At 37.8% G+C, this 18,635-nt stretch overlaps 1 protein-coding gene across 1 annotated transcript; it reads left to right on the top strand.

Annotated features, from left to right (window-relative positions):
- Positions 1-3,466: 3,466 nt before the first annotated feature.
- On the top strand, positions 3,467-16,604 carry LOC103721370 (putative UPF0481 protein At3g02645). Its single transcript, XM_039132987.1, has 3 exons — positions 3,467-3,690; positions 14,581-14,870; positions 14,985-16,604. The coding sequence occupies exons 1-3, from the start codon at positions 3,640-3,642 to the stop codon at positions 16,288-16,290; spliced, it is 1,647 nt and encodes a 548-aa protein (XP_038988915.1). The 5' UTR covers positions 3,467-3,639; the 3' UTR covers positions 16,291-16,604.
- The last annotated feature ends 2,031 nt before the right edge of the window (positions 16,605-18,635 follow it).

Here is an 18,635-nt window from a genome sequence, read left to right as displayed (position 1 = left end):
TCTAAATTATCACAACTATGTTTCTATATCGTAGCGGGGCATCAATAATACCATATTTTTGACCCATGGTGAGACATCAAAAGTATCATATTTCCGACCTATGGTGGGGCATCAACAAGTACCACAATTCTGGCCCATGGTGGGGCTTCAACAATATGGCTAGTCTGGAGCAGCAAAACCAATCATGTAGATATACAGTTTGGTTATATGTTTGTTAAGTAAACATAATTCAAGATTTTACTCTCTTGCAAAAATTTGATGCATGTGCCAAGTCTATGCAAACCAAATCAGTAATATATGATACATAAGTTCATAAAGAACTACATATACTTAATAGATGAGTATATAATGAGCAATTATCATATACTACATAAAGCAAAATTACTGATAAACAAAATAGCTTACATATATATAGGTGATTAATGTTTGAAAATTCTTAACTCTACTAGTGACAAATTCAACTTAGTCTATACCTTAATTTAAGAACTGGGGTGTGCAATACTCTAGTCAACTCTTTCTTATCTAGATGGCGGCTCCCATATAGAGTTAAATCTAAATATTCAAACCATAAAAGGGTTGATCGACAGTTTGATACCCTCTACTGGATGACCTAGGGTTCACTACCAATTTTTCTATATCCCTCCCCTAAAAGAGAAAACAAGAAGGGCTTTCTCTTTCTTTCTCAAAATGAAGGGTAGAAAGGACTCTACGAATGGTGGTAGCTAGAGGAGGGCAATCCAGGGCGGTGGTGGCTATGGCAGCAATCCGCAGTGGTGACCAAAACATGGCCATGCCTAGCGATGGTGGCCGGTCCGACAGAAAGAAAAAAAAAGAGAAACCGGGGAGACCCTGTTTCACAAAATTTGGCCACTCGCCGACCTTAATCGGGTCAAAGAAATGCATCTTGGGACTAAAAAGAGGGTTGCAAGCCCAATTCATAACTTGGTTGTTCCATGGACTGAGCCCTCGCAGAACTGATGTTTACCTCCACGTTGAAGGTGAGAAAGCCACTTATAGGTGGATCATGCAGGAGGCCATTTACAACCTCAACATTTTCAAGCACTCTGTCTTGGGTGGTCTCCACGGTAGCTGGATTGTTTGGACCGCCGTTTGGAAGAATCAACGATACGGCTATTTGTTGTTGACGGCTTCTCCACCTTAGTGCATTGAAATTGAGCTACAAAATCATGTATCTCAGAAATATTGGAATAGTACTGTGAATTGAATATGAACCTGAATCAATCTAAACCCAACCGGGTTTGAACCATTCATCCTTGTTCAGGTTTGGATCGAACAGCTACAATTGACTGAATGGAATATGTGTCAGAGAAGCAGATCTATTAACCTAAAGATGATTAGCCGGCTTGGGGCTGGAGAATATATAATTAAAATTGGGGAAAATTGTGACCTCGCTTGAATCTATTGATTGAATTTTTATAGAACCGTATGCTGGGAATAGGAAAGGCAAGCAGACTTGAATCCATCCTAATTCATTTGCAATTCTTGTTGTTAGTATAAGTTTAGGGATCATGTAATAACCTGCATCATTCATAATTATTTTTTTTATTAACGTGATCTTATATCAACCTATATTATTTTTCTTTGTTAGCTAGTATGATATTGTTAAAGTGATTTTAGGAATCACGTAACAACCTGTATCATCTATAGTATTTTTTTTTATTAGCATGATACTATATCAGCATATATTATTTTTCTTATAAAAAGTTTGTAACGAGTATATATAACTTCTGAGATGTGCCGAATGTAAAGAAACAAACTGGTATAATCTCTTTTCTCACTTACTTTTTTTCTTATTTTTTTCTTTTTCTACAAACATTTTGAGACTTTTTTGAATAAAATAGAGGCAAAATCCATGAGGCCGATTTATAATGCCTGGACAATACATCGATCATGACTAAGCTTAGACAAATTAATAAAGAATTTAATTTTGATTTTTCTTGGCCAGCTTCAATAGACAACATCAATAGGTGAAGAAATTAATTAAGGGACGCATGAAAATTTCTTGGTTCTCCCTATAACTTCGTAACTTAATCTTTACACATGCAATCCCTTACAAATGTTTAAAATTTTTGCATGAATTCCTTGACTTTTCTATTTATGTCCATGTATCTAATAAATTTGTTCACAATTCAAATTCACTACTTCAGTTGTCCATATATACCGAAACGTGCATCGCGTGCACCTTCAAATCATCATCCCAACCATAAAGATTGCTTTTGTTCTGACGATCGAGCACCACATGCTGCCGCTTATTGTGGATCCTTCCAATTCTTCCTTCCATCCCCTTGCAAACTTTAATGCGAAATTGTCTCTGAAATTGACGCTGAAATTGATCTATCATTGTGGTCCACGAGAGCCAACAATGTTTATATGCCTCCAATGACTTGTTGCCAAGACTCCAGACATCAACTCTCACCAATAAAATGGCAATACAAAACAATAATAGTAAGGGTGAAAATGGATTGAATACAGATAATTGGACATCAGTATTGTAAGAGAATGTATGGGCATATGTTTAATCCTATATAGACGATACACTACGTAAATTTTAGATATTTATACAAGGTCAAGAAGCCCAAATAATACCTTCTAGCTAATTTGTGGATGAGGTTCTGAGTTGTAACAAATAATATTGGAGCAGGCTCATGAGCTATGTGAACTAGAAAATATTACAGTATAGGTTCATTGAGGTTGACCATATGTTGTAGTTAATTAGATTTGAACGAATTTTTGCTGTAGCTTCGATTTTGGGTAGATATATAGGTCATAGAACTCAAATAATACTTTCTAGCTAGTTTTTATATTAGTTATGAGTTGTGACAAATGATATCAGATCGGACTTGGCCTTGGCCTATATGAACTAAAATTTACTATAGCACGAGTTCATTGAGATTGACCATGGGCCTATAGTCGTGCTTATTATTAGATTTGAATGAATTTCTATTCTTAGCCTGATGAGAATATTAGGGCTTAAACGGGGAAGTATGTAAGTACCCGTGCAAGCGCCTTCTCGCTAGCCTTTGGATAAGGTTCTAGATTGTGAGAAATATATTCATCTTTATGTTTGTTTATAATTGCCAAATAGCGATAAGATATTATTTAGATACAAAATTTGGTATTCATGTTATTTTTGATACATACATATGGATATTAATCGGATGGTCAAATATATATTTTGACCATCAAATTAAAGAGTTTACTCAATTGAAGAAAAATAAAATCATAAATATATTACTATAATTATTTATTTTTATTAAAAAATGTAAATATTATATATAATTAAATAAAATTATAAGGTAAATACTATATAAAATTAAATAAGATTATAAATAAAAATAATTGTCTATGATTTATTATATATATATATATATATATATATGGATAAATTAAAGGATCCGAACGTAGTGTGAACCAAGAACTCTTGCTAGGATTGTCGTATTTGCACCCAAAACAAAAAGTTAAAAAGCCCCTTTCAAGTCCGGCATCTCAAGGTTAACAAACCTGGCCCCAGCAACTCTTCCCCGTAACATTTTGAGTCTTTATAAGCATCCGTCCAACCTAGGCAGATTTGTTGCAGATACACTACTGTTCTGAGGAACCATTCTTCGTGGGAAGATTATGGCGTCTCTGGATTCCTCAATAACCTCGTCCTTTGATGAGCAACGATGGGTGATCCAAATTCGTAATACCTTTGACGAGAAGGACGAAGGGGATGTCCGAATCCCTGTCTCGGTCTTCAGCGTCCCCAAGACATTACTCTCCACCAAGCCTGAAGCCTACGTCCCCCAGCTCTTTGCACTCGGGCCGTACCACCATTTGCACCCCCATCTCTATGAGATGGAGCGGTACAAACTCGCCACAGCCAAGAGGACACAGAAGCGGCTCCAAAAACTCAAACTCGAACAAGCTGTGGAACACCTTCATGAAGAAAGAACGCAAGATTAGATCCCACTACCATAGGTGTCTTCTCCTCTCCTCTATATAGTTATTTACGACTTTAATTATTCCAGTGCCTGCTATTTTATACCTGTCATTTTTGGGTGCTTACTATTCTGATCTTTGTGCTTATAATGTTGTTTAGGCACCTTGATTTGAGTGGAGAGACTCTAGCATGGATGATGGTTATTGATGCATCCTTCTTGCTCGAGTTCCTTCGCAACTACGCCGATGCAGAGGGAAAGGCCTTCAAGAAGGTGCCATCAATGTCCCATATGGTGGACGCTGCAAGGATGAAGTTGGCCTATAATTCTATCCTTAGGGACATCGTGATGCTTGAGAACCAGATACCTCTCAATCTAGTGAGAAACATCCTGCGACTTCAGAGCACTTCAAACGAAATTGCTGATAGTCAACTCTCGACGATGCTGATAGGGTTCGTGAAGGAGGTTTCTCCATTTAAGGTGATGGATAACTTATCAAGCATCGACACTAAAAGGTATGCACACTTGTTGCAACTGCTCTACGGTGTCGTCGTTCCGAAGGTCAAGGAAGAAAGAGGAACCAATAAAATCGAAGACCACGTCGATGTCCCTGAGTCAGATAAGGAGAAGCCCCTGACAGATCCAAGCTATGTGAAGAAGCTCTTTAATTCAGTTTGGAGTAGGGCATCAGATTCAAATATCGTGAAAAATCTCATTAAAAAGCCCTTCAAGTTCATAGTGAAGGTTCCCTGGAAGATCATCTCCCATCTACCAGGGATCTCGATCTTGGCCGCTCCCATCGAAAATCTGCTCTTCAGTGGAGATGGAAAATCCGAAGATGAAGAATCTGGTAACAGACCTCCTTTGGTTGAAGAGATCATGGTCCCTTCAGTGACTGAGCTCACAAAGGCCGGTGTCAAGTTCTCACGAACCAGCGGGGACTTAACGACGATCGCGTTCGATGTGAAAACTGCCACTCTTCATCTCCCTACTGTGAGTTTGGACATCAACACTGAGGTCCTATTGAGGAATCTTGTAGCATATGAGATGTCGGTCGAGTCGGGGCCGATGGTTTTCACTCGATACACTGAGTTGATCAGTGGGATTATCGACACCGAGGAGGACGTGAAGCTGTTAAGGCAAAAGGGGATCATCTTGAACCGGATGAAGAACGATGAGGAGGTGGCAAATCTTTGGAATGGGATGAGCAAATCAGTGAGGTTGACGAAAGTGGCCTTCATAGACAAAGTGTTGGTGGATGTGAACAAGTTTTATGGCAGTCGGTGGAGTGTTAAGAGCCGGAAGTTCGTGAAAACCTATGTGTTTGGGTCGTGGCAGATCCTTACGCTTCTGGCCACCGTTCTGCTGCTGCTTTTGACGTGCGTACAGGCCTTCTGCTCGGTCTATAGCTGTGGAAATCATTTGTCCGTCATCACAGACACGAATGCCGGGGGAGGAGGAGACTGAAATGCTACTTAATTTGCATGGTTCCAGTAGTACAACTTGCATGTACAACTTATATATAATTTGTGTGTAAGCCAAATGGATTTAGCTTGTCTGTAGGCATCGTTTTTGGCATTCCAGGTTCAGATCTTGGGATGCAATTCCTGTAGAACTTCTTAAAATATATATTTTGCTAGTAAATAGTGATTTCTCAAAGTTTATATATTAGATTTTCCTTATTTCTTGGGGTCTTGTATATGTAGTTCCCCGATTTATTGGATTAAAACATTCTTGTACTAATACGTGCTAATAATATGCTTTTGTCTTGGTGGTGTCCATCTATTATTGGTTCTCAATCGAAAGTAATATAGAAGTAAACTATAGAGCTGTTGGATCGTGATATATATATATATATATATCAAATACAACTGTGGACAAGGATCACTTACGGCATGCGTACTGGAGCTTTACAAATGAATGGCTTTCTACAGTTTGAATTTCAAACAGAGAATAGATGAAGCCCGTCATATATAGCTTAAAGAAATAAGGAATCATCTAGGTGGGATATATGGATTTTGGGAACCTGTAATAGACTAATAATAGATAAAGAGAAGTGTTGACACGTAACCTTATCTTTGTTGTTCGTTCGTTTTCGGGGACCGCAATCTATCACCTTTGTTTTACCTGCTATTTTTGTGTGGTTGCAAATTGGAAGTTGAGACCACATGGCCTAGCCGCAGCCAAACTAGCATTCTGCGAGAAAATAACAATCTTAATTGACATTTTCACTACTCATCAGATAAAATGATAATCTTTAATTTATAACTTCACCTTCAAAATATATACAAATTGGGCACCGGTTTGATGAGCAATTGCAGCCTTCTCTACTTGGCATAGATCTAGAAAAATATTCAAAAAAATAACATGGTACTTGATAAGTAATGGCGTCATCTTTTTTTTTTTTCTTTTTGAGAGAAAACACATAATCTTGTTACATATATTTTAGTCTAACATAAAATGTTTCAACAAAAGTAGTGTAGTAAAGATTTTTTTGAGAGAATGGAGGATTTCAAGAAGAATCTTTTGAGAAGAATATCAGGTAGTGTAGTAAAGATGAATCTAGATCTTGTTGGTGACAAGCATTACTTCCACTGCTTTCACTACGGGCGTGCAGTATATGCTTCTTAGTTGGTTGTAGGCTTCTTCAGGCCTAGTTTGCTATCACTTAAAGGGGAAGATCAAGGGTGTAGAGATGGCAGCCATAGCACTTGATAGAAATAATGGTTTATTTGTTACTGTTTTTGATATGGAAGAATCAAAAAGTAGTGATAGTTGGATGTGGATTTTGAAGGCACTTAAGGAATCAGTTGGAAACTCCGAAAGATCTAGTACTTGTATCAAATCAGTAGAAAGGAGCAAAAGAAGCAGTACAATATGCATACCTCCAAGCAAAATATAAAAAAAATGCATGAGGCACATATACCAATACTTCCAAATAAAGTTCTAAGAAAATGGACTTAAAATCAAGATATGCAAAGCTACAAGGTCATTCATAAAATTTTAGCATGACAATGTCGAGGAACAAATTTAGAAGGCTAGCTTAGGGCACTCAAGCATGTTAATGCTGAAAACATTAGTTTGTAGAGTGGATCTTTGTTAGGCATGAGAACTAAGTGCCCCTACATAACGAACAATCTTTCGGAGTTATTCAACGCCTAAATTTCTAAGGTTAAACATAGACCCATTCTTGATTTGTTGGATGTTGTAAGAAAATAAATATGGTAAATATGGAACCTAGAAAGAGAATGGCTGCCTGCTAGGAGAAAATTTAGTTCCTGTGGTGATGAAGCATATGAGTGATATCAACCTTAAGTTAGGTTACTATAATATTGGCGGAACCATTAATAACAGAGTAGAGATAACTGAGAAGGAAGGAAGATTTGAAGTAATTCTAAATGGGAAGGTGCTTCTACTGTGTGTGGGAGTTGTTAGGTATTCCTTATGTTCCTATTGCATCCTTTATTTGTAATATAAGAGATGCGAATTTGGAAAATTATGTCAAAGTATTTCACCTTTGCTTAACAAGGCCCAGTGGATGAAATTGATGTTGGATACAAGGTGTTGCCTCCTAAACTCAGTCTCTAAGGCATACTAAGAGATCAAACAAGAAGAGAATTAGAGGTATAGATATGAATGCCTCAGAAAATATCCACCATTGCAAGCATTGTAGTGAGTTTGGACATCTTGTAAAAACTTGAAAATCTTGATAATGGGAGAATCTCAAGATTCAATATCCTCATCTTCTATACAGAACAAGTCTAGGAGGTAACACCTTGCCACATTGCACTAGTCTAACTTTATGATATTTGTCTTATGTCAATTGCTTGTCACAAAAAATTTGCAGGCCTAAAGAACATGGCTCAAGAGAGAGATCGTCGACTAGAGAAGGTATACATGCAATTTTTGTGGCACCAGAATGAAACGGACACCGCAAGCAAGCTGGAAGGAAGAAGCCTTCAATTGGATAAGATCATGCCTGTCTACAATCTTGATTGGTAGATGATTAGATATGCCTATGCTCTAAAAGTTAGATGCACTTGGCTTTTATCTAATGAACTGGCTTTGATTAGTAGTGGTTAGATGTTTTTGGAATCTCGTAGCATTTTGTTGCTTATGTCAACCATAAGAGTTGGCTAGTTTTAAAGGCATAGAATGCATTGCATAACACTCTAGAAGGTGCTATTATAAAAGATTCATGCAATACACCGAGAATATCAAGTTACACCTAAGGACCTTATGTCGTTCTAATTTGAGGAGTGTCATAATTAGCTATACCTCTTTACCCATATGTTAGTGTGGTGAAGAAAATTTCATTCCTTAAAGAATTTCTCAAGTTCTGCTAATTTGTTAGTTGATAAAGAGTTGAATCTCAATCTCGGTAGTTTTTGTGCTAATTGTATGTTTGATCACATGTACTGCTGGAGTGATGAAGATTTTGTCATTCTCAACAAGTTATTTTTCATTTGAATTTTTTTATCATTTGATCATTTTAGGGCTTGTAATCATGCATTTCTAGGTTTGTGGATCGTAGGAAAGATGACTTGTGATTGTGGGGACATATTTTGGATTTGTCCTTTGGGTACTAAAAACTTTGTATGTTAATCAACATTAACAAGCTTTTATGAACATCTCTAGCTCTGTATCTGGATTTAGACCGTCTTGAATACCTTTCTTTATATGCAAGTTATGAATTAGCTAGTCCCATTCTTGATGAGCAGTCTTTGCGTTGTATGAAGAGTTGTAGATCAACTTATATGATCCGTGTCATGGAAAGTTATTGCTATAATTGCAGGTAGATGTGTATCTTTATAACTAAATTTTAGAAGTTCTGATTTTGTTTTGGGATGAGTTTCATTATATGCAGGTAGATGTGTTTGTTTACATCCAGGTTAAGAGCGGGCTTTATCCAAGTTTGTGATTAGACTCGACTTGGTTGAGGAAAACTATTCTCTTTTTTTTCCCTTATAGTCTAGTTTAGATATTCAGGTATTACCTAAAAGAACTAATACTCCAGGAATGAAACAAAGACAGGGTTGGACACTAAGATTCAAGACCAAATAGAATAATATAAAAACTACTAGTACATATAATTGATTGTAAAATAGTATCATATATGAAGGAAACCTATGAAGGATAAGACCCAAACCAAAGGATGACTAGATTAGAGGACAACTAATTCAGTCATAATAAAAAGGGGTTTCAATCAATATACAGACATATGTGCTTATAAATATTTGAAAATACATGTATACACTTACAAATTCATTATTACAAATAATTATATGTTCACATTTTATAATGGATATAAACGGCCGAGCCATATTGTAAAGAATTTGAAGTTTTGATGGTTAATTAGCACTTTTTAAACTTTTGGGATTTAAGTATTAATAACCCGAACTTGGAAGGGAGTCTTTGTAATTTTTCTTATTCGTATTATATGTTTATAGCCTCGAAAGTTTTCTATATGCATGTATAATATTATAAATTATCCATTTTGCACATCTACTATTTAAGAATATTTCGGTCATTTCAATTTTGAATAATTCATGTCTCCAGAGCTTTAGACAGCATGGAAAGAAAATGAAAAATAATTTAAAAGTGTATACATGCAAAAAAATAGTAATTTATAAATGCATATATGCAAGCACATTCATACAACTTTATATATTTAGAGGGACACATGCAAACAAAAGAAAAAAAAGACCTGCATTATTTTGTATTCTATGATAGAATGTTGGGCTCTGTGATGATCGTCAATTGGACTTAGGGTGGCCGGCCCAGTCCAAAAGGATTATTGGAAGAAAGGCCTGGAAAGCTGACCAGCCTGCCCATGATAGAGCTTTCAGAAATTGGTTGGCCCATGACCAATTCAGTTTACGGCCCATGAACCTATTCAGAAGGCTAAAGAAGCACCTTGTTTCAAGGTCTACCTCAGCCAATGAAGGTAACGCTTTTTATTTATTTGTTTGGTTTGTTAATCTATTTTAGTGGAAGATGTTAGATCTAGAGTTTTAGGTTCTTCACTAGTTGGTCTTCAAGCCGGTAGATGAACTTTTTGAGTCCTTTATCACAAGAATAGGATTTAAATTATTCTGGAGTCAAGTTCCCAAAACGTCTTCAAAGCCTAACGAGATTCTCTCCCTGGTTTCTTGGTTCCATGTTTCTTCTCCTCCTTGGGTATCCACAGGTAAATATTTTCTATTATTTAGTGTTAAAGCTTCTTAATAATGTTTACGTCCACGTTAAAACTTCATGTTTACTTCTGCATGCAGTTGATCAAATTTTATGCTCAAAAGGTAAAAGCTTTCCTCCTACCAGACTGGCTGAAGTGCTTGGGCCAACCCAAAATGACAACCTCAGCCCAACATGGACTCGGTCAAAAATATTATCAGCTCTTTGGCATGAAAAGGGAAAGGAATTGCCACATATATGAGTTCTAAAATGGTTTCATGTCGTTGTAATTAAACTTTAAAAGAAATAGATAACTAGGGATTGGCCTACGGACCTTAACACCCAGCCCATTTAGATATCCAAATCCAAGAGCATTGGATGGAGTTAGCCTAGTTTAGTTACTTAATTTCCTTCACTGCAGATTAATTTACTTCTAATGCGGGCCACGTCTACTCTGTCTTGGGTGGTCTCCGCGGTAGCTGGGTTGTTTGGACCACCGTTTACAAGAATCAACGATACAGCTGGATTGTTTGAATTGAATATGAACCTGAATTATTGAACCCAACGGCTACAATTGACTGAATGGAATATGTTTCAGAGAAGCAGATCTATTAACCTAAAGATGATTAGCTGGCGTATTGGAGCTGGACAATATATAATTAAACTTGGGGAAAATTGTGGCCTCGCTTGAATCCATTGATTGAATTTTTTTTAGAACCTAATGCTGGGATCAAAAAAGGTGAGTAGACTTGAATCCATCCTAATTCATTTGCAGTCCTTGTTGTCAGTATAAGTTTAGGGATCACGTAATAACCTGCATCACTCATAATATTATTTTTTATTAGCATAATCATATATCAATTTATATTATTTTTCTTTGTTACCTGTATCACCTATAGTATTTTTTTTTTGATTAGTGTGATGCTATATCAGTCTATATTATTTTCCTTATATGAAGTATGTACATGAGTATATATAACTTCTGAAATGTACCGAATGTGAAGTAAGAGAGCAATAAAATCTCTTTTCTCACTCACTTCTTCTCTTATTTTTCTTTTTTTCTGCAAATATTTTTAAGACTTTGCTAGAGCAGAAAAAGGGATGCATTCCCACAAGAGGTATTGTCTGTTTTGCTAAAGCTAAAAAAGGAAAGAAATTTTTGCCCATCCATTTAAGGCACATTCCTTTCCACTACTCAACTGATGTGAGACTAAGGAGCAGCAAGAATTCGTGTGGGGTTTATGGGGGGTCCATGCTCACCACACTATCTGTTAGAGCAGGAAAAGAGGATGCATCCCCACAGGAGGTATTGTTCGCTTTGGAGCAGGTAGAAGCCTCCCTCATAGTTTTGCCCTTCAAAAGACGCCTCCTGAGGGAAGAAATTTTTGCTCCTCCTTTTAAGGTACAATCTTTTTTGCTACTCAACCGACGTGGGACTAAGTCCCTAGCCCCCTCCACCCCTAACAGACTTGTTTCGAGAAAATGGAGGTAAAGATCTATGAGGCCGATTTATAATGCCTTGACAAAACACCGGTCCTGACTAAGCTTAAACAATTTAATAAAGAACTTAATTTTGATTTCCTTTGGCCAGCTTCAGTTGACAACAACAATAGGTAAGGAAATTAATTAAGGGATGCATGAAAATTTCTGGGTCCCCCCAATAACTTCCTAACTTATACTAATTTTATTAATAAGATAACGTAGAATCTTTGCACATGCAATCCCTCGCAAATGTTTAAAATTTTTGTATGAATTCCTTGACTTTTCTATTTATGTCATGTATTAATAAATTTGTTCACACTTCGAATTCACTACTTCAGTTGTCCATATATACCGGAAACGTGCATTGCGTGCACCTTGAAACCATCATTTGAAGCATAAAGATAGCTTTTGTTCTGACGAGCACGTGGTCGAGTGCGTGTTAGAATATTTAATTTGGTTCTCTTCTTTTAGAGCCACGTGCCGCCGCTTATTGCGGATCCTTCCTACTGTTCCTTCCATCCAAGGGTGCAAATGGGTCGGGTCGGGTCGGGTCCTAGGTGACCCCGATCCGACCCGATTTTTTGTTCGGGTCCCAATTTTGGACCCGGATCCGACCCGGTTGAAGATCGGGTTGGGTCGGGTCGGGTCCGAGTCGGGTTCGGATCGGGTCCGGGTCTGATTCGGGTCGGGTCCGGGTCCAATCGGATCCAATGTTTTTGTATTTTTGGAAAAAAATTTGGATAAATCTTATTTGGTCATATCATAATTATGAGGTGCTGGGTGACCCATGACTTGAAAGACTTTGCAATTGAGCTCCAATCAGAACAAATGACCCATGACACACTATATTTAATCTATATGACTGATTGGACGGAACTCGGTGTCTCCCAGCTCCCCTCTCACGAGGACAAAAAAAATCCCAGACCTTCTTCCAAAATCCAATTCCATTACAGAAAACTGGCACATGACCCATATTCAGTTGCAGTGTTCCCTCACTTTCTCCCTTCAAAAGTTAAAAAGAAACAAAAACCAAAAAACAGAAGGAAAAAAAAAAAAAGCAGCTACCGAGACACCAGAGGTCTCAACAGTGTAATAGATCGAGAGAGAATCCTGACGGGCCGACGTTCCTTTGGATTCTGTGAACCTATGCTTGTTGCTAACTTGCTATCCTCCCACACTGACCAACAGTACCACAACCCACGCCAAAAAAAAAAGAAAAAGAAAAAGAAAAGACTTTCTTTTGCTTTTCCTCTCTCTCTTCGGGTCCATTCGGGTCGGGTCGGGTCCGTTTGGTAAACCCAGACCCGACCCAGAAAATGATTCGGGTCCAATTTTAGGACCCGACCCGGACCCGCGGGTCCTAAAATTTGGGTCGGGTCGGGTCTACGCGGGTCGGGTCGGGTCACGGGTCGACCCGACCCATTTGCAGCCTTACTTCCATCCCCTTGCAAACTTTAGTGCCAAATTGACTCTGAAATTGACCTCTCATTGTGGTCCACGAGAGCTAAAAATGTTTATATGCCTCCATGACTTGTTGCCCAAAGCACCAGACATCAACTCTCACCGACAAAATGGCAATACAAAACAATAACAGTAAAACATAAGAGTGAAAATGGATTGAATACAGATTAATTGGACAGCTGTTATGTATGTTTAATTCCACACTGGTTATACACTGTATATCTTGAATATTTATACAGGGTCAAGAAGTTCAAATAATACGTTCTAACTATTTTTTGGATAAGGTCCTGTATTGTAACAAGTGGTATCGGAGCGGATTTGGCTCATAAGCTATGTGAACTAGGGGATATTGTTGTATGAGTTCATTGGGATTGATCATAAGCCGATCGTTGTGTTTATGATTAATTAAATTTTAATGGATTTGCACTATTAGCTTGGCAAGGACGTCAAGTCTTAAATAGAGAGACTGTGATATCTTGTGCGGGCATGTATTTAGTCCCACATCGACTGTGTACCAGATAGATTTTGGATATATACATATAAGGTCACAGAATCCAAATAATACTTTCTAGCTAGTTTTTGGATTGGTTCCTGAGTTATGACAAATGATATCAGTTCGAACTTGGCCTAAGCCTATATATACTAAACGATACTGCAGCACGAGTTTATTGAGATTGACCACGAGTCTATCGTGGTGCTTATTATTAGATTTGAATAAATTTCAACTCTTAACCTGATGAGAATATTAGGACTTAAATGGAAAAGTATGTGAGTGCTTGTGTGAGCGCCTTCTAGCAAGCTTTTGGATAAGGATCTGGATTGTGAAAAGTATAATCAAACGTATGTTTGTTTATAATTGTCGAATAGAGATAAGATATTATTCATATGCAAAACTCGGCATCTATATTATTTTTGACATATACATATAGATATTAGCTAGATAGTCAAATATATGTTATTACCATCAAATCAAAGAGTTTATTCAGTTGAAGAAAATAGAATCATAAATATATTAATATGACTATTTATTTTTATAAAAATTTACAATATTATATAAAATTGAATAGGATTATAAACTAAATGCAATATAAAATAAAATAAGATTATAAACAAAAATAATTGTCTACGATATATATATATATATATATATATATATATATATATATATATATATATATATATATATATATATATATATATATGGGGATAAACGGATCCGGACGTAGTGAATCAAGAACTCTTGCTAGGATTTGTCGTATTTGCACCCAAAACAAAAAAAGTTAAAAAGCCCCTTTCAAGTCCGTGACATCAAGGTTAACAAACGTAACCCCCACATCTCTTCCCGGTGACATTTTGAGCCTTTAAGTATCCGTCAACCTACCCATCCAAGAAACGCAAGCAGATTTGTTGCAGATATACTACTGTTCTGAGGAACCATTCTTCGTGGGAAGAGTATATGGCGTCTCTGGATTCCTCATTAACCTCTTCCAACGATTCTCTGCTCTTTGATGAGCGACGATGGGTGATCCAAATTCGTAATACCTTTGACGAGGAGGACGAAGAGGATGTCCGAATCCCCGTCTCTGTCTTCAGCGTCCCCAAAGCATTACTCTCCACCAATCCTGAAGCCTACACCCCGCAGCTCTTTGCACTCGGGCCGTACCACCATTGGAACCCCCATCTCTATGAGATGGAGCGGTACAAACTCGCCACAGCCAAGAGGACACAGAAGCGGCTCCAAAAACTCAAACTCGAACAAGCTGTGGAACACTTCATGAAGAAAGAACCCAAGATTAGATCCCACTACCATAGGTGTCCTCTTATCTCCTCTACATAGTTATTTACTTTATTCCAGTGCCTGCTATTTTATACCTGTCATTTTTGGGTGCGTACTATTCTGATCTTTGTGCTTATAATGTTGTTTAGGCACCTTGATTTGAGTGGAGAGACTCTAGCATGGATGATGGTTATTGATGCATCCTTCTTGCTCGAGTTCCTTCGCAACTACGCCGATGCAGAGGGAAAGGCCTTCAAGAAGGCGACATCAATGTCCCATATGGTGGATGCTGAAAGGATGAAGTTGGCCTATAATTCTATCCTTAGGGACATCGTGATGCTTGAGAACCAGATACCCCTCAATATAGTAAGAAAGATTCTGCGATTTCAGAGCACTTCATGCGAAATTGCCGATCGTCAACTCTCGACGATGCTAATAGGGTTCGTGAAGGAGGTTTCTCCATTTAAGGTGATGGATAACTTATCAAGCATCGACACTAAAAGGTATGCACACTTGTTGCAACTGCTCTACTTTGTCGTCGTTCCAAAGGTCAAGGAAGAAAGCAAAACCAATGAAATCGAAGACCACGTCGATGTCCCTGAGTCAAATGAGGAGAAGCCCCCGACAGATCCAAGCTATGTGAAGCAGCTCTTTAATTCAGTTTGGAGTTCGGCATCAGATTCAAAAATTGTGAAAGTTCTCATTATAAAGCCCTTCAAGTTCATAGCGAAGGTTCCCTGGAAGATCATCACCCATCTCCCAGGGATCTCGATCTTGGCCGCTCCCATCGGAAATCTGTTCTTCAGTGGAGATGGAAAATCAGAAGATGAAGAATCTGGTAACAGACCTCCTTTGGTTGAAGAGATCATGGTCCCTTCAGTGACTGAGCTCACAAAGGCCGGTGTCAAGTTCTCACCAACCAGCGGGGACTTAACGACGATCGCGTTCGATGTGAAAACTGCCACTCTTCATCTCCCTACTGTGAGTTTGGACACCAACACTGAAGTCCTATTGAGGAATCTTGTAGCATATGAGATGTCGGTCGAGTCGGGGCCGATGGTTTTCACTCGATACACTGAGTTGATCAATGGGATTATCGACACCAAGGAGGACGTGAAGCTGTTAAGGCAAAAGGGGATCATCCTGAACCGGATGAAGAACGATGAGGAGGTGGCAAAGCTTTGGAATGGCATGAGCAAATCAGTGAGGTTGACGAAAGTGGCCTTCATAGACAAAGTGTTGGTTGATGTGAACAAGTTTTATGACAGTCGGTGGACTGTTCAGAGCCGGAAGTTCGCGAAAGCCTATGTGTTTGGATCGTGGCAGATCCTTACGCTTCTGGCCACCGTTCTGCTGCTGGTTTTGACGTGCGTAGAGGCCTTCTGCTCGGTCTATAGCTGTGGAAATCATTGGTCCGTCCTCTCAGACACGAATGCTGGGGGAGGGGGAGACTGAAATGCTACTCAATTTGCAAGGTTTCAGTAGTACAACTTGCATGTAAAACTTATATATAATTTGTGTGTAAGCCAAATGGATTTGGCTTGTCTGTAAGCACCGTTTTCGGCATTCCAGGTTCAGATCTTGGGATGCAATTTCTGCAGGACTTCTTAAAATATAGCTTTCGTTAGTAAATAGTGATTTGTCTAAGTTTATATATTAGATTTTCCTTATTTCTTGGGGTCTTGTATGTAGTTCCCCGATTTATTGGATTAAAACATTCTTGTACTAATACGTGCTAATAATATGCTTTTGCCTAGGTGGTGTCCATCTATTATTGGTTCTCAATCGAAAGTAATATAGTAGTAAACTAAAGAGTTGTTGGATAACCACCTTATCATTGCTGTTTGTTCGTTTTCGGAATCGCAATCAATCACCTTTGTTTTACCTGCTATTTTTGTGTGGTCGCAGCCAAACTTGCATTCTGAGCAAACAACAATCTTAATTGACATTTTCACTTCTGATAAAATGATAACCTTTAATTATAACATCACGTTTAAAATGCATACAATTGGGCACCTGTTTGATCAGCAATTGCGGCCTTCTCTATTTGGCATAGGTCTAGAAAAAATATTCAAAAAAATAACATGTTACTTGATAAGTAAATAAGTAATGGCGTGATCTTCTTTTTTTTCTTTTTGAGAAAAAACACATAATCTTGTTGCATATATTTAAGTCTAACCCAAAAGGTCTCAACAAAAGTAGTGCTTCATTATGAGTTAATTACAAAATACTATATATGTTTCGTGGTCTAATAGAATTATCCTTTATGTATAAATTTGTTAGCTCTTATGGTTTAAAAATTAAAATAAAAAATCTGAGAAGATTAGATCTTGTGTCATTAATTTTTACAATCAAACATCAATTGACCCCATCTATGTTAGATATATTTGTAAGTGGCATAGAAAGTGTAAGGAGAAAACCTTGGAATGAGAGGGTTAACAGCTATCACGCGAACATGATGGAGGGTCCACATCATCAAAATTTGGCATATTTTTTTACTTCTTTTTTTAAAAGGGAATTGTGCAGGACCCGAATTCATTAAGAAAAAATTGGCAGATGCCTTGTACAAAATTATAATGCTCTTAGTTGTGCACCAGTAGACCTAGGATCCTCTACGACGTACGGTTTACACCATATAGTACTGTACACCACTGAATGGCCGTCATCAAGAGATGGACAGCTATCGATAATGATATATTGTGTATGGCATGTAAGGTCGCTTTGTCAAATAACTATTCATCTTTTGATGGCAGCCATTGAGCAATACACAACATTCTACAGGGCAAACTACATGCCACAAAGTACTCTTGCGGCATTGTATATAGAGCAGTATATAGCATTCTTTCATTTTCCATAGTGTGGCTTCTTTTTTTGGCTAGAATCCAAAAGACATTCATTTTAAGAGTGCTTAGACATGTGTTAACTTCAGCAAAATTTCACTGGCCAAGCAAAAGATTACCCTTCCTTATGTGGTAGCCTGGGCTTCACCGAAGTCCATCATTGGATAAGAAGCACGCTCCAATTTGCATCAAGCATGTGGGTCAAAGGGAGAGAACACGTGAAACTTTAAAAATGGAGACGTTGGTGGCGCCTTGTCACATGAACAACGAGTAATTTGTTATAACGAGTTATAAAACAATGTCGTGTAGCTTTCCGATTAAATCTTAATAGGAGAAGTAGATATCGGCCTACTGATATAGCTTTCAGCCCATTTATTAGTCCACCGAGAAGAGAGCTAGACATAGAATATAGTTCTTGTGATGTTTTCATACTTAAATGCATCCCGTCAGCAATAAGATAGAGCATAGGTTATTCAATCTCTTCTTTAATAGTCTCCACATCTGTTGAGTTACTGGTATAACCACGTTTCAAACACTCTAGGATGAAAACTTTGACGTAATTGGGTTGCCTATCCTGACTTGGGCCGCTTGGCGGACCTCAGCCTATGGGGAGGCTCATGTCAGGTAATGAGAAAAGGCACCATAACTCTTTGCTTACACAACCAGACTATAGTGTCTTTCACAAATATATAAATAATTAGTATGTACAGAAAATTAACACCTATCAATTAACCAGGCTAGCACAATAATTTCTGGAATTTACTATATATTCAGGATATAAAATTTTCTTTAAACATATATTAAGAATAGCATGTAGGATTCTAATTACTACTGTATGTAGCTTGAGCTATGTAACATAACATTGAGTATGCTTACCTTTTGCAAGTTTACACCCCTGGTTTTTAGCTTAATCTTATGTAGATTTCTTATGAAGTAGTACATGGATAGTAAGGTTCATAC

The sequence above is a fragment of the Phoenix dactylifera genome, chromosome 1 (assembly GCF_009389715.1).
Source record: "Phoenix dactylifera cultivar Barhee BC4 chromosome 1, palm_55x_up_171113_PBpolish2nd_filt_p, whole genome shotgun sequence".
NCBI classification, from domain to species: domain Eukaryota; kingdom Viridiplantae; phylum Streptophyta; class Magnoliopsida; order Arecales; family Arecaceae; genus Phoenix; species Phoenix dactylifera.
Note: the sequence above shows the minus strand (reverse complement) of the source record. Positions and strands in the feature narration are given on the sequence as shown.